The sequence below is a fragment of the Etheostoma spectabile genome, chromosome 11 (genome assembly GCF_008692095.1).
Source record: "Etheostoma spectabile isolate EspeVRDwgs_2016 chromosome 11, UIUC_Espe_1.0, whole genome shotgun sequence".
Lineage (NCBI taxonomy): Eukaryota > Metazoa > Chordata > Actinopteri > Perciformes > Percidae > Etheostoma > Etheostoma spectabile.
Window position 1 is genome coordinate 627501 of NC_045743.1, and position 15857 is coordinate 643357.

The 15857-nt window shown below is 40.1% G+C and overlaps 1 protein-coding gene across 2 annotated transcripts in view; it reads left to right on the top strand.

Annotated features, from left to right (window-relative positions):
- LOC116697888 (radixin) overlaps window positions 1-15857 on the top strand; it is a 35196-nt gene that overhangs the window by 86 nt on the left and 19253 nt on the right. Inside the window, exons 1-2 of one of the 2 annotated variants that reach the window (XM_032529489.1) lie at window positions 1-183; window positions 11164-11264. The exon at window positions 1-183 is cut by the window's left edge and continues 86 nt beyond it. In XM_032529489.1, coding sequence (XP_032385380.1) covers window positions 11253-11264 — 12 coding nt within the window. In that variant the 5' untranslated portion in view covers window positions 1-183; window positions 11164-11252. Of the gene's footprint in view, window positions 184-235; window positions 464-11163; window positions 11265-15857 lie in introns of those variants that run through there. The other variant, XM_032529490.1, reaches the window with a different exon arrangement.

The following is a 15857-nucleotide window of genomic DNA, read 5'->3' on the forward strand; positions in this document are numbered from 1 at the left end:
GACGGAGAGGAGTCTGCAGCCCGGATCACCGGACACCGTCTGCAGGCTTTACGCACCTTGTCCGGTAAACATAGCCGAGGACGGAAAGTGAAACGCTCTATTTTTACCCGCTGTGGATATATAAAGTAGTGGTGCCAGCTGGAGGGGGCTGACAGTCGCACACGTCCTCAACGCAGCCCGGAGGTGAGTTTGGTCGCCTGCATCTCTGCCCGCCTTCTCTCAGCCGTTCATTTATCTTCTCCTCCGGGCTGGAGAGCCGGTAGAGGTGTTTTGTCGCAGGCCCGTTAACGAGCCTTCTAACTTATCTGACAGCACACACCTATCTGACGGGCAGGTCCAACACGGCGTGGTGCGACGTGTGGCGGGTCCCTTCTTTTTTTTTTTAGTTTTTGCTTCTAACCGGCGTCTTGCACGTTTTAGGACGAGGGTGCGCGTGAGTGAAGTCGTGTCACTTTGCGCTGAGGTAGGCTACGAACGGCGCGTCAGTTAAATGTTATGCAACGGAACAGAGCTTACATTAGTAGCCAGGGTAATTAGATGCTTGTCATTCCCCCCCCCCAGAATAACCAGTTCACAGACCACCGCTCATATTCAAAAGGTCTGTTAACATTTCTCCAGAGATTTCCCCCAGAGCGCTTGGCTAATAACTTCACCACTGACATCTTGGCGAGCATGATTATGCTCCGTTTTTTGTTGAAATTCAGTGGTTTGCTGTTGGTGTGTTAATGTTAGAGGACTCTGCAGCTCTTTTGTAAAGCTCGGAGCGGAAACAATGTTTTTTGCGCCGTTTGCAACTTTTGCAGCGCGTCCTATTCTGCTGCTGACAACTCGCCTTTCTCTTTGCAACGATGTAGCCAACAGCAGCTGCTAAGCCATATTAAGCATTAAGTTGTCACATTTAAGCTGTTTTGGCCCTTGCTGTAAATAGTCATTGTCTCATTTCTCATGGTCTTAAGTAGCCTAGGCCTACTGGTGGTCCCACCAGATACCGCTGCCTGCCTCCAAACCAGTTACTGTAACTTAAGACTAGAGTTCAATGTGCGACCAACTGCAGTCTGACACTTGTTACTATGATAACAAGCACATTTTCACGAAATAGGTTGATGCTGGGCCGTAAATGATATGGAAACTCGGTTCCCCACATAACTACACTATATCGTGTGAGTTTACCCTGGAAACCACGCCGAATTAAACCGCTTGTAACACGAACTAGTTTAGGTCCTGAATCCAGTCCCATTAGCGCGCCCACACATGATGATAGCGGTCCACCTGGGACAAACGGAGGCTCCCGTCCGCGTCAGGGAAGTTAGGAGACTCTGATTGGCCTCATTACAGCAGGGAAAGTGAGTTTATTGGATATTACCCCTGTCGCTCAAATCCTCCTGTTGCTCTTGGCTCCGCCTCCCCCGGGGACCAAATTACAACTCATCTGAGAGAGAGGCTCGCGGCATCATGACATAAGATAGGCTACCTTTGACGGCTGGTTTTAGATTTCTCCCTGCAGTGCGTTTTTTTTGTAACCTGTTAAATAATCTCATGGCTCAAGATCAGAGTTAGAGAATGTAGTTTTATTTTGCAGGCGTGCACATTCACCTGAATGACTAGAACGTAGTTTATTAGTCTTCTGTTTTTGTGTTGTTATGCAACCTCAGGGCAGGTTTACATTCAGTTACTAGAAAGCCCCAGAGGGATTTCTAAAAATATCCACATCTATTTTGAAGGAAAAGATTAGCTTTTTATTAGTGCTGCCAAACGATTAAAATATTTAACTATGATTGTCATAGTTAACTCGCAATGAAACGCAATTAATCACACATTTGTATCTATTCTAAAATTCACTTGATTTCTCAAAAATCGATTTCTCATTTTAATGCTCTTATCAACATGGGAAAAGTGGATCAAGTTTCTTTGTGCAAATGCTTTTTATTGAAAACACCATTGGCATATAGCCTAGTGTAGTGTTCAATTTCACACGTAACATTCTCACTTGGAGCAAATAATCTCTCACACAATGTAACACTGTCCATCAATAAAAGGGTGAAAATGATACTTTGACGAGGGGGCGGAGAACTGGAATCAGCCGTGTGCTTGGCCATCAAGTGGTACTTCAGACTGGACGTGCTGCGGTGATAGCTCAGTCTACAACAAAAACACACTGATCACTTTGGTCTGGTCAATGGAGCCATTTGGCGACTTTTAAAAAGTAAACGTTCCATCCAGAATCTTATTGGCATCCGTTTCGGTGTCTCACGCTCGCCATCCGACCAAAACGTGCTGTAAACTACTCTTTGGCCGGCTCGCAAGCCCAAACCAGTGTGGGCGGCGTACCTGTTGTTCTGTTTCCAAACTAGCTTGATCGGGTGTGATGTTGTAGTTTTTTAACTAGTTGTTGCAACAGCATGTGGGAAAAAAACTAGAAAGTTTGTTAGGCCAAAAAGAAAAAAATTGACGCTGTTAAAATGGATTTACGTTAACGCTGTTTAATAATGCGTTTAACTGACAGCACTATTTTTATTTTTAATACCTGAATAGTGTGCAGAAAATTAAAGTATGGTGTCCCAGTGACTGCTCATCATAATGTATGAACTTTTAATTTTGGAAGAGTGTAGCGTTGGTAGAGTGTATAGGAAACGGACACTTTCCTCAAGAAGAAGTCAAAACCATGGCAGTTATGATTTGACAATACAAATTTAAATTCAATTGAATTGAAGAAAACTAGCCTTGACCTTGGACCCACTATTTGAGCCAGGAAGTTGGGTGCATTCAAATGTAAAATTTAACTAATAATTTAAACACTCAGTTTTAGATATAATTTCCAAATCAGTGGTAATTGCATTAAAGTTGTGTTGAAAACCGGATTCCTCCTGCACTTTTGTTTGATGGAAACTCTTACAACCAATAGAAATCGTCTTCAGTCAACTTGGAAGACTCTGTGCAGAAGGCATCTCATATTTCTATTAATTTTAACAGCTGTTAAAACTTTTCTACTTTATTGTCACATCTGTTTTGCAAAGTGCATATTTATTATTGTAAATATTGATCAAATGAATAATGATAATGTTGACCACTCTGCCCTGTTGTTGTTGTTGTTGTTGGACTCATCCAACAAAGATTACTAAACGAGAGAGCATCAAGGTTCAGATCGTCCATAATCACTCTCGAGGTGACTGTCAGTTTAGGTTTAGGTGAACTTGGATCCATGTGTTTTTGTTTTTAGCTGCTTAACTTTAGCTGCTGCAGCGGACAGTCAAGATCCAGACAGATACTATGCATGTTCCTCCGCATCCACCTTGTTCTCTTTCTTTTCTTCTTTTTCCTCGTATTGCCAAAGCAGCAGCGTTTAAAGTGTCAGCGTTGTTCTGCTGTGTTCATGCTTCACAGGTCCCACCCTGGACAGGCCATTCTGCTCCTTACACTCCACGAGGAATCGGTTGTACAAGTAAAACCTTGTTGTCAAGCAAAGCAGTTGTTGCAGTTTCCTGCTGTTATAACAGCTGTTGTGTTTGTGTTGTCTCTGGCACTAACAGCAGGACGTTGTGTAGCCTCTTTAAACACACATGTAATGATAGACATAACAGAAATAGTGAAATATTCCTCCATTAAAGAAGACACAACTTTTTTTTTTGACAAATGTTTTTATTGAGTTTTTAAATTACATTCCAACAATACAAAACAGCGAAAACAAAACAAGGCACATCCATAAGTACAATAGGCATTTGTCAATATTCAAAATGTAGATATAGATATGTTAGTGGTATATTTTACTGGTATGGTAACACACTGACTCCCATCGTGGCATTTAATAAAAAATAAAAAATAAAGAATAATATCAAGGAGCAACAAACAAGTACATGCACAGATGGATACTCTGTGTGGAAAATACTCCCACTTTCCACAATATGACCAGTGACCTTATTGAAATTAGATAAGAAAAATAAAGATAAAAAAGGAAACCGGGGGACCACAAAGTTGCAATAAAATCCCCCCCAGAAACTGCATAAATGAGCCCCAAATTTTTACAAAAGTATTATATTTCCCTTTAACAACATAGGTAAGTTTCTCTAGGGCAAGGCCCCTCGACCCAGCTCTGCTTGGTTGGTCTGTGAACAGATTTCCATGACAATGCAATTTTATGTTTAGCTACAAGAAGACAAAATATCACCAGATTCTTCCTGCTATTGTTAAGACACAACTTTAACATGAAAAACTTCATTGTTGTCTATTTTTCTTATCCTTAGAATATCTTTGCGCAGACATTTGGGACCCCACAAGGAGGGAACAAACCCACAACAACACACACAACCACAAGCACGTTAGGAGTGAAACCTCAAACCGTCAAACAGTGGTGAAGCAGCCACTCTGCTTTCACTTGTCATTTAATAAAGGCCGCTCTGAGATCATAGAGGCAATTAAATCAATGAAAGTTCAATATTTGATCAAAATTCAGAAGCAAATTATTTAGTGTGTAAAGATTTAAGATGATTTACAGAGAAAGAAGTGAGCCAGTTGCCAGAGTCTAAAATCCAGCAGAAAAGAAATGTAGGGGAACCGGTAAAATATCGGCCTCAATCCGACTTGTGCAGTTAGATTTTTATTTGTTTCTAAAAATGGGAAATTACAATGTTAAAGCAGCAAAATATCAGACACACAGCTCACAAACAGAATTTACATTAAATACTAAGATAGAATATACATGAAATAATAAATTTGATAGAATACAAGAACAAATATTTAAAATATATGCAAGTTTGGAAAAAAAAATACTTTAAATCGTAATAATAAAGATGTAAGTAAACCTGTTGTGGAAGTTGCATTTCGTGCAGTTGTGATGTACATGAGTATTATCTAACCCTCAGTGGTGAATTACCTGTATGGTAGGAATGATTTCCTGTAGCGGTCCGTGCAACATCAAAGCTGTCGGAGCCTCTTCGAGAAGCTGCTCCTCTATTGCAGGGGTTCCCAAAACCTTCAGCCCGCGACCCCCAAAGTAACGGTGCAAGTGACTTGCGACCCCCCCCCCACTATAAACGTATATAAACATTGCGCGCAACCGCGCACGCACTATAGGCGTATCCAAACATGACAACACAAAATAACACAACAGTCATAACATTATTCTACGGTAATTTACTCATTACTTTAATTTGAATTTAACCTCGCCTAATGAGATGGATGTGCGGTGTGTTTGGAGCACAGAGTCCAGTCTTCAGGTTTAATGTTGGAGACCGCTACTCGGAGATCATCCTCCACATTCAATCGCGATCTGTATTTATTTTGAAGGTACATCAGTGCCGTGAAAGTCTTTTCGCACAAGTAGGTAGTGCCAAATGGCATCAGCACATCCAAAACTGCCCTAGATATCTGTGGGTCTTCCCTCTCAACTCAAATCCTAAACTCAGCCAGCGTCTTAGACTTACACGCTGTCTTCAGGGTTCGGTCGCTGGACAGTTCAACCGATGGGTCAAAGTGGTCAAAGAAAATCAAAAGAGCTGTTTTATTTTTTTTTTATTTTTTTTATTTAGCCACTAGTTTTTTCTTGTGTTAAAATCATGGCTAACATTTGCTATTTCTAATCGTTTTTAATTTTAATTTTATTTCTGGAAATCAACTTGCGACCCCCCCCCCCCCCTCTCTGGCTTGCGACCCCCCTGTGGGTCCCGACCCCCACTTTGGGAATCACTGATCTATTGGACCAGTGTGGGGTGGCGAGTGGGCTCGGGGTCATCCATGGTAACAACTTGTTAAGTGACCTCTTCTCCACCACAGCTTCATCCGTGTCCCGTTTGCAGCCAATAACGGAGCCAGTTTGTTTCGTTATGATTTAAAACCAGCGCCACATTTATAAGACATGGGGATTTAGTTAAGGAACACATTTGATTTTGCTAGTCTCTGATGGAAATAAACTTAATTTCATTTCACTCTGTCTAACCTGATGAAGTTTCTTGGGGCAGGATGTAAGAATGCAGTATTGTTGGTGTCCCTGTGGTCCTGGTACCCAAGAGTCAGCTAATGTTAGCATGTTCAACTCCAGTAAACACAAATATATGCCAGTATTCAACATGTACCTGGCAAGATAGAGAACATGTGTTTTGTTCTTTATTTTATATTTGAACCAGTTACAAAACTGGGACAAACACTGCTTTCGATAGCCCCAAAAATAAAGTGGGTTTTCAACATAACTTGATTGATTTTCTTGCTCCTACAATTTTGCCATAAATCAGAGTCATAATTCAATCCGAATAGTATTATTTTAACTCAACCCATCCTTACTTGTCGTGTTGTTCAAAGGGAAGGGAATGTAGAGGAGGAGGAGCAGGAATCTGTAAAGCAGGCACACAGGACACTATAAACGTGTGTGTAAAATTGTGTTGAGCTTGATTTGGACAAAACAAGAGAGAGAGAGAGAGAGATGAAAGAGTGTAATGTGCACAGAGAGCAGAGTTTCTTTCTGCATGAATGGTGACCTGGAAGCTGTATCCGCTTGGGAGCGACCCTCTGGTTTTTTTTGAATGAAGGGACACACACACCCTGAGGGCCCATAGATCCAGGTTTACAAGGTAGTGGGCTGCTAAACAGAGCCGACCTGTGTTCTTTTGCAAATCACCATATGCTTTCAGCTAAAACACACACTAAAGGTCACCCGTAGGTGTCGGTGTGTGTGTGTGTGTGTGTAGGCCAGGGGGGGTCGTGTGTTTCCATAAAAGCCTGGAGCATTTAAATCCATTACGTTTTGTAGATGGTAATCACTTACACCTTGCCAGAAGGAGAACGAATGGCTGATGTGTTCATCCTGTTGGCCGTTAGACCTGAAGAAGGAACACAATCAGAAAGAAAGAGATTAAAAGTTGAAAGAAGCATTTTGGAAGAATATGTTTACCTTGCTCTGAATATTATATAACTTGCAGCATTTTTTAATAAAGCCCCGCATACTCTATACTTTCAAAGTGAGAGCCGTCATGTCTAACTGTCTACATTCAGCGACACATCTTTACATTAAGTGTGCAAGTTATTTAAGTATTCAGTGTCTTTACCCATCTCCTGCCTGCGGGTATATGGGTCAGGGCAAGCTTTGAATTCGGATGTGTCTCTCCCTTCTTGCTCCTCCCTTCACTGTCTCTCATTGTTGATAAGGTGTAATTTAAAGACACCGCACAAGAAAAGAAGATATAGAGGTGGTGGAAAATTGCACAGGCAGACCCGGCTGATAATCTTGCCACATGCAGCATATTGTGCAGTTTTATTAAGTTTGCTTTAGCTTTTAGACTTTTTGTCAAGGGGCTTGCACTGATAAAGGTTCAGTGTCGTGACTCGTATGTGTGGCTGATATTAAAGTAGGTTCCAACAATACATTTGGGATGTGTGTGATGCTTTTATCTGTCCAGGCTGCATCCAAACTGCCAGAAACCGTTGGACTTTGAGATGTAACAATTGATTTATTTTATTAAGATTATAAATTATGCCGATTCAATCCACTGACCAACCAAGAGATCGACCTAATCACCTTGTTCTTCCTTCAGCAGTAATCAATATGAAAATCACAATTTTCGATCTGCTGGAACTATAAAGCTAAAAGAGGGTTTAGGCTGTTTTGTGGCGTAAATTTCGGGTTTGTGGCAAATTTAGGATTAGGGTATTTTTTGGTAGATGAAATTTATAAAAAAAATCGTCTGCAAACATACATGTCATGTGTTGCAAGGTGGTTTGAGTCTCAGTGTTAAGGATGTGCAGGATTTGGTTACTACCTCTTATTGCTGGGCAATATGATTATATGTATTGTCAAAACAGTCTAAAAAATGTGACAACGCCTTACGTTTTGATCCTTGCACATGAGAGCAAACTATAGAGGTGTTATTTTGCTAACATGGAGTGTTGCATAGTTAAAAAATAAGCTTTAACATGCGGTTGCTTTATTTAGAGTATTTAATGTTTTAATTACTGGGGATAGATCATTTCCCTACTACCTCGACTGTTCCTGCTGCCACTGTCAGTAACTAGTAACATTAACCCTTCCAATGCTGTCACACTACAGCTAGTACTAGAACTGGTATTGCTAAGAGTGAAATGTGTGCTCCACCATGAGGAATTCCAAGTAATGACAACAAAACTGGCCGGGTGTCCACATGATACAAGCCTTCTGTGATTGTGCACGGGCCCCACCCCTCCTCCATGCAGTTGCTAGTAGCCAAGGAGAATGCTAAGGAATAAAAACAAATATGATGGACTCTTCAGGATAGGTAATTATCTTCACTGGAGTTTCTGCCCGCAAAAGTTGCCGGACGACACAATCTTCTGAACATAGCCATACTGACAGATACAGAGAGATTTGTGTGGAGCTGATAGTCTTGATTAGCTTTGTAGCAACTCATTTGGCAATGGCTTGAATGCAACGGACGTTTAAAAATATAAAACGTTACGCACTAAAGCTTTAAGGAACGTGAGACAGTGTATTTAATTCTTTGAATTTAGAATTGAAGATAGTAAAACTAAAAAGCTCTGTTTGAAAGCAGTCGTAAACTGTAACCATGGTTTGATGTTCTCATGACTTCAGTGTCTGGTATCATGTCATAATATATAGTGAAATAGTAAAAAAAACATTACAGTACTTTTGTTCCCTTTTTTAGATTGAGATCAAAACAGAATCCGGCCGTCGTTCACCTTGCATTTGAACTGTTTCCAGTGTATGTGGTGTAGAGGACAGTTAAATGACAATTCTGGGTAAGTTGAGCTGCTTCTGTGTCTTGAGAATGAGGTCGGTCTGATTGCCAGTGCTCACTTTGAACAAAGACATATTCCAGGCCTCGTATACCTTGAGGATTTGGCCCTGTAAGGACACCGATGGGATGATGGAAGGTCTGACTGAGCTGAGCATAGATTTGAGGACATGCCCCACAGATGTGCAGTACATTACATCAAAGGGATTTTTCTGAACACTTATGTAAAAGAAAGAATTTCGGCTGAATTACTTTTTTCAAAGCATATTCTTCATGGTCTCTGAAGTCAGTCTAAAATTTGCAGTTTCCTTTTAAGAATATTTAATGCATTTCAGATATATAGAAATCCCCTTTCTCAGTCAAGAATAGGGTTTGAATAGAAATCGAAACATTTAGGACAGTTTCAGAGGCGTTAAGAAATCTGTGACCTACATTAACTTGAATGAGCTGCACAACTCTGGTTATAAATAGTTTCTAATTGACAGTTAATCCCATTGTCACAAGTGACACTAGTTCATAAATGATCCAGAGCAGACGTTCATACATTATGGTAATATGTGAGTCTTTTTCCTTGTAGGCCTGCATAATAATTCATTATAAAATCACAAAATCGATTAACCCGTTTGCAATTTAATTTTTAAATAACTTCAATTTTTTTTCCATGAATTCTCATTTAAGCCGACTGCATCACAAACTACTACTACTTTCCTCTGTGAGTTTTAAACATAGACTGTATAAAATAGAGTTTAAAGCGCAACCAAGTGCTGCGATGCTCTCCCCTCTCTCCATTGAAGCCTCTATGTCTACAGGCTTGTAGTGATCCTCAATGTGCTATAGGTGCCAAAAATGCCAATTTGTTTTGTTTTGTTATGGTTCATTTAGCCTATCTTATATATATCTGTAAAAATTCTATTTAGAGTAATATCCACCTGTATATTATATTCAGTACATATCCAGCTGTAAATCTTGCTCACAATACTTGTTATCTTTATTTTATATTCATAGGACAAACCCATCTGTAAAATTCTGTTTATAATAGTATTAATTTCCATATTTACGCAGTTATGCACTTATGAAACCAGTGTATATATCCTGCACTTACTGCTATTGCACTTCTGGTTAGACCCAAACTGCATTTCGTTGCCTTGTACCCGTACATGTGTAATGACAATAAAGTTGAATCTAATCTTAAAAAAATGTGTGCAATAAACATTACACTTTGTGATGAAAGAATCATGGCAGAGAATCGTGATATCAATTCTGAGCTAAAGAATTGTGATTCATATTTTTCCTCGAATCGTGCTGGCCTATTTCCTTGTACAGTAAGAGACTTACTGGAAAGCTTGCTAGTGAAGTCCACCAAAGATTATGACCTATGACACCATCTGAGACGAGCCACTTTGAAAAACAAAATAATACTAACTCTTTCTTTTTCATGACCTAGAACTCTCCATGAACCCTACAAAATATTTCTGCATGCCGGTTCCCGAATCAATGAGACCAAACGAGCATTTCACTACCCAGTCCATCAATTTAAGTTCATCATCATCCAGTGTTTTGCTAGTTTTAGGTTTGCTTTGGTCCTCAGACTGAGCGTAAGCTTTTGATTGAGCCTGGTTTAATTCTCTGTGCTGACCCTTGAGAAAGGTCTGTTTCTGGCTTTACACATCACAAAGATCTGGCACCTATGGGACACCTACCAACTGCTCTCTCTATTTCCGATTCTAGTCATTTAGCTGACAAGCAAATCTAGATAAATCCAGTGTTTGCATATAACCATCACTTCAGAAAGCTGACAGTAAGGAGGTCAAAGGTCCCCTTAAAGAGATCCTGTAAATGGCTTCTTGAAAATAGATTTTTTTCTCTCTCTCCATATCTATTTGTGTTTCTTTTTCCGTTGTCTTTATTTCCTCTCAGCAACTTGCCCAATTATCTCTGTAACTGCCGGTTCCCCTTTTTGTCTCTTATTTTCTACACTGTTTCTCATTTGTCTTTTCCAAGCTACCGTCAGTACTCCTTCCGAATGTTAGCATGTGACAGATTTGTTGCTACATTTAGGCTGTATTTTCTCATTTTAAACTCTTTAATTGGTTGGAGTCCAAAATGGGAAACCGCAGTGGACACTTGAAATCGCTGTGAAGTGTCTTCACGTTCCGATTTATTATTCTTTTATTTTCTGTCTCTGTTTTGCTTCATCTTAATCTAACTCTCTCGCTATTTCATTAATCTCTTTTGCTGGTTTTCCTCTGACTTTTGAATCTTGCTTTTGATTGTTTCCTGTCATTGTCTCTTTCAATAGTGACAATTACATGTGGAGAGAGACAAAAGACAAAATAGAAGCAGAGATACAGAAAAGTGCACTGCATGACAACCTGTAGGGTACGCTGATTCTGATGTTATGGTGAGTGTTTGATGACATTGGTGCATTTGTTTTGTTGTTTGTGTGTCCCAGGCGCTGGTGCCCTGGAGAGAGGCAGGAAGACAGAGGACAGCATCTTTCTGTTTTCTTAACAGTAGGGGACGGGCGGAGAGAGGAGAAAGATGCCCAAACCGGTAGGTACCTAACATGTTGGAGATGTTTTGCCTTATGTTGTTATTACTTTTCTTCAACATCTGTTTTCTCCTTTAAGTTTAGATGTGCATTTTGGTGCACAATGAGATGGGAAATTACTTTGTGGTACTAACATCTTAAAGCAGAAATCCATGCCTTCTTGTAATTATTAGATTTCATTGTTATGGCATCTACCTGGTTGAGTATTGTTGAAAAATAATACATTTACCACAGTAGGTGTTGTTGTCTACTTGGTTTCTGTGCGCTGGGTAACAGCTTGCTGCCATTCCTTCTGACAGTACCAATAAAGTCTGTTCAAGATTTCCTCAAGAAGTCTTTTGAGTTTTCCAATTCAGAGATAGAAACCAGCATAACGTGGTCGTTGGATAATATTCTTCATTAACCAGAGTGTATAATAACTTTGCATTGGCTGACTCAATTGAATAGCAGGTCTGATTGAGACATAAAAAAATAATTTAAAAACTGAAAGCAAAGAAGCCAATAAACCTAACCAGAGTCTGCAGAAAGCTTAATTTGTTGTTTATGAGCAGCTTTAAACAAGCAAAACTGCATCCACACTGCTACTCAGGGTTGTTCACACACATCCACCAGTTTTGTGTCACATCTAGTGTCACTAGTTTGGTTCTTTACAGCGTTCAAGACAGAGTTCCTGCCGTGAAAACACAGGCCAACAACATGAACCGAGGCTTTTACAACCATTCTTTCCTGATTGCAGCTAAGATCCTCCGTTAAGTTAAGACCGGTACAACAACTGTCAAGCTCAGCTCAAACTATGCTCTCTGTTATTATTGAATACTATTCAAGAGATCAAAGTTTATGGTTCAGAAGAGAGGGATGGAGCTGTTGTTTTGGTGCCATTCATACTTGCTGTATCTGGTTTTTAAGTGAACCCAGAGTCTGTCATCCGTTATCTCAGTCAGAAGTGGTTAGTGGTACAGGAGTGTTGGGAAAACATGAGCGCACACACACACACACACACACACACACACACACACACACACACACACAGAAGCACACAGAAGCACATCAGTCGGTCCCTTTATGGAACTGTCCTGTTAATTGAAGAGAACAAACACAAAGAGGGCTTTCTCTGCGCTATTTTGGGAATGAAGGACAGTGGGAGCTTTCATGTTGCCCTGACACCAACACATACAGGCTGAGTTTGCACTGCAGCTTAAATAAGGATTATAGTCTGAGTGATGTGAAGCCATTCATTATATTACCGTTGTTATATTTTACCCTTGGAAGCAGGAATATAACCTCCAGAAATTTCAGTGAAAGAGCAGTTTTGTAGTATTGTTTAAATAAATGAATGTCAAAAGTTGTATTAATGTTTTGAAACTTTCAATTGTGTTTTTTTTTAATATGTATAGAACAGTTATCAGTTCAACATGGTCTGACAAACAAAAGACAGAGATTACACTGAAAATATTGAACTCCATTCAACTAATAAACATGCTTTCCTTCACCAGAAAGAAAATCGTAGCATTTTGGAATTTAGTATTACAACCAATGCCAGTGTCTAGACCAACTTAAATAATACAAATACATAGGATAGGATTATTTAAATTAATATCTGATTCAGTAGTAAGAAAAGCCAATCGGTTTGATTGAAAAACCTCTGATTTGTTATTTAAGCAACTCGACGCCTGTACGACTGTAAGCCTATACCAAATTCTAATACTCGCATCAACTAAAAATAGACTGATATAGGTCAGTAAAAACTGCAGCGAGGATTGGAAGCTTGAAGTTGCACAGTGTTTACAATCCTGCTGGCTGCTTACACAGTTACCTACAGCCAGCCAGCAATTGTACCAAGCCCCTGGTCCATCAATCTCAGTAATGGGGAATTAGACCAGGCCCAATTCCTGGAAAGAGACCAGGGACATGTGATGGAAAAAGTAGCGAGAGGAGGGGAGGTGAAAAGAGAGAGAGAGAGAGAGAGAAGGTGATAGAAAGGGAGAGGAGAAGATGAAATAGCCGAGATAGTTTGCATGAAACAGTTTGAAAACAGCATTTTCATGCAATAAAATAGTATTGCTTATGAAGCAGTATATTATCAACAAAGTGAAAACATGAAAATCATTTAAACTGGTGTAACAGTCTGAGAAACATTAATCCAAAGAAGTCACTGTGTTGAATCAGACAGGAACAGTTGGAGAACCGGCATGGTGGGAGATAAGAGACGGAGCCATGTAGAAAGACGGATGGAGGGAAAATATACATGAGTAAGAAAGAGAGAGAAAGTTGGAACGATGGAGTAAAGCTCCGATTATTGAAACCCACCGTAGGGTAGAAAAGGGGCACACTAAGGGATAAAAGGATTTGGGAGACGACTGAGTGACAGGCACTTTGTTCATATCCAGTCCAGAAAAACGACACCCAAGCCGCCCTCGAGGGGAACTCCCACTCCGGTTACATTAGGCCATGCTTTGACATACAGCCAGGCAGTTGGACAGTAAACACATCAGCCCTTTCACTGCTTCATCTGTTCATTCTCTGCTTGTTTTTGTCATAAAGATGCTTAAATGTCCCATTGGATTTAAAACTGAAGCTGAGTGGCCCCTGCAGACTTTGAGCAAGTAAGCTAGCTTTGCTCCATTAGCTTGTAGCTAATGAAGAGCGACAAAAGAACAAAATATAGCGATTTTTGCAGGTGAGTCAAGTAAACCACCCATTGTAAAGATTGTCTGTTCTGTTGAGCCCCTTAGAAACAGTCTGTTGTCCCCCTAAAAGGCGAGGCAGGCTATGAGCTAGGAAGCCTCAGGCATGCCATTAAAAAGTGAATTTTCTCTAAACCATAAGCTTCCTCAAGGCTGTGTTTTAATGGTGTTTGTGTGTACATGCACCCCTAACACAACATGGGTGTCCCCTGGTATTCAGGTTTTTCTTGTTGTTCAAGGGAGGTTTGTACAAAGGGGGCTCTGTGTCAGGAGGCTAACCAAAAAGGGAATGTTGGACTAACAGGGGTCAGTTTCATCAAATTAAGAAGAGGAAATGCCATGCAACAATCTTATCTTTACATCGTGCTATACAAAAATTGTTATTTTTTGCATTTGGGCACACAGGGCTCCACCAGAGAGATGGCCAAACATATATTCTTCAATATTTGTTTTTTTCCTAACTTTTATAAAGGAGCTTTAATGAGAAACAAGAGAACTCTCACTTTCTTCCCTCTTTAGTAAAATATCCAGTGATTTGATTATGTTGGGTCCTCATTCAAACTATTATTAACTCAGAGTCTTAAAGTCAAAGGTTTTACAAATGAATCAGTTGGATTGTATAATTTTCAGAGAATCACATGACTGATCAAACGCGACTCTTTGCATCTTCAGGAATCACTTGACCAATGTGTTCAGAGTTTAGAGGTGTAGATATGAGCCCCCAATCAGGAACATACAGTTACTGCACGTCCTGATGTTTTTCAGTATTCATTACGAATACTGCATGTCAAGGAAGGCGAGAAAGTCAAAAGGGTCGCGTGTTTCACTTTGTGTTGCTGCAGCCTTTACATCAGTCTCACAGCACTGAGTTCAAAGTTGTGCAGTATTAAAAGTGATGTAGAAATGTTACTATATCTGACCTCATCTGACCAGGGTGCGTGGTCAGATGTGAGACAGACGCGTTAAATTGGAGTGTATGTCCAAAAGGGGCTTTAGTTAGAAGAAGACCCCTTTGCAATTGCAAATAATGCTTTTAAGATGAGGAAGGACAAAGAAAGGCCATAGGGGAAAAGAAAAGATAGACAAACATGGAGACAAAACAGAAAGAAATCCATCATCCATCATCACGCACCCTGGGGTTTAAATGTTGCTGGTGAATCCTTTTAACAGATATATTGATTTCCCATGCGTTTTCCTAACAGCAATGTGTGTGTGCATATTATTTTATCAATAGCGCTGTCATGCTTCAGGGGAAAGTGTGTGTGTGTGTGTGTGTGTGTGTGTGTGTGTGTGTGTATGTGTGTGTGTGTGTGTGTGTGTGTGGCCTGTTAATCCAGGTTGTGAGTTGCGGTGGGACATTGTACATTATTGATTTAATGCAGCGTTTTGCACATGTTGCCCCTTCTGGTGATTGTATCCCTGGGGGCTGGCTGGGTGGTGGAGGGGGGGGGGGGTGGACTTTAAATATTTCAGAGGGCCATTTTCAATTATATAATGGGAATTATCCAAGTCACTAAATCTAATTAGAGGGAGGGTGTGAAGTTCCCTTCTCTTCCCACCTCGTCTCCCTAACCTTGACTAAATTCAGTCACTGCTTTATTGGAATGTACTAAAAAGGCTGTATCGCTAAAGCATCAGGATAAAACTTGAACATTAACTTTTAAAGCTACACTCATGATTTACAGTATAATGATTTACAGAAATACACTATATGGTTAAGAGTAAGTGGATAGCCCTAACCGATTAGTTCTAATCCAGGAAAAACATGTAATAATGTTGTAAACAATTATTTACCTAAACATGGCAATGCCCCTGTGCACAAAAAGAGGTTCAAATCTGGTGGAAAGTCTGAAACCAGAAGAGTAGAGTTTCATAGTTTTGTAAATTTTGAGTTGTCCAAATATCCCATTT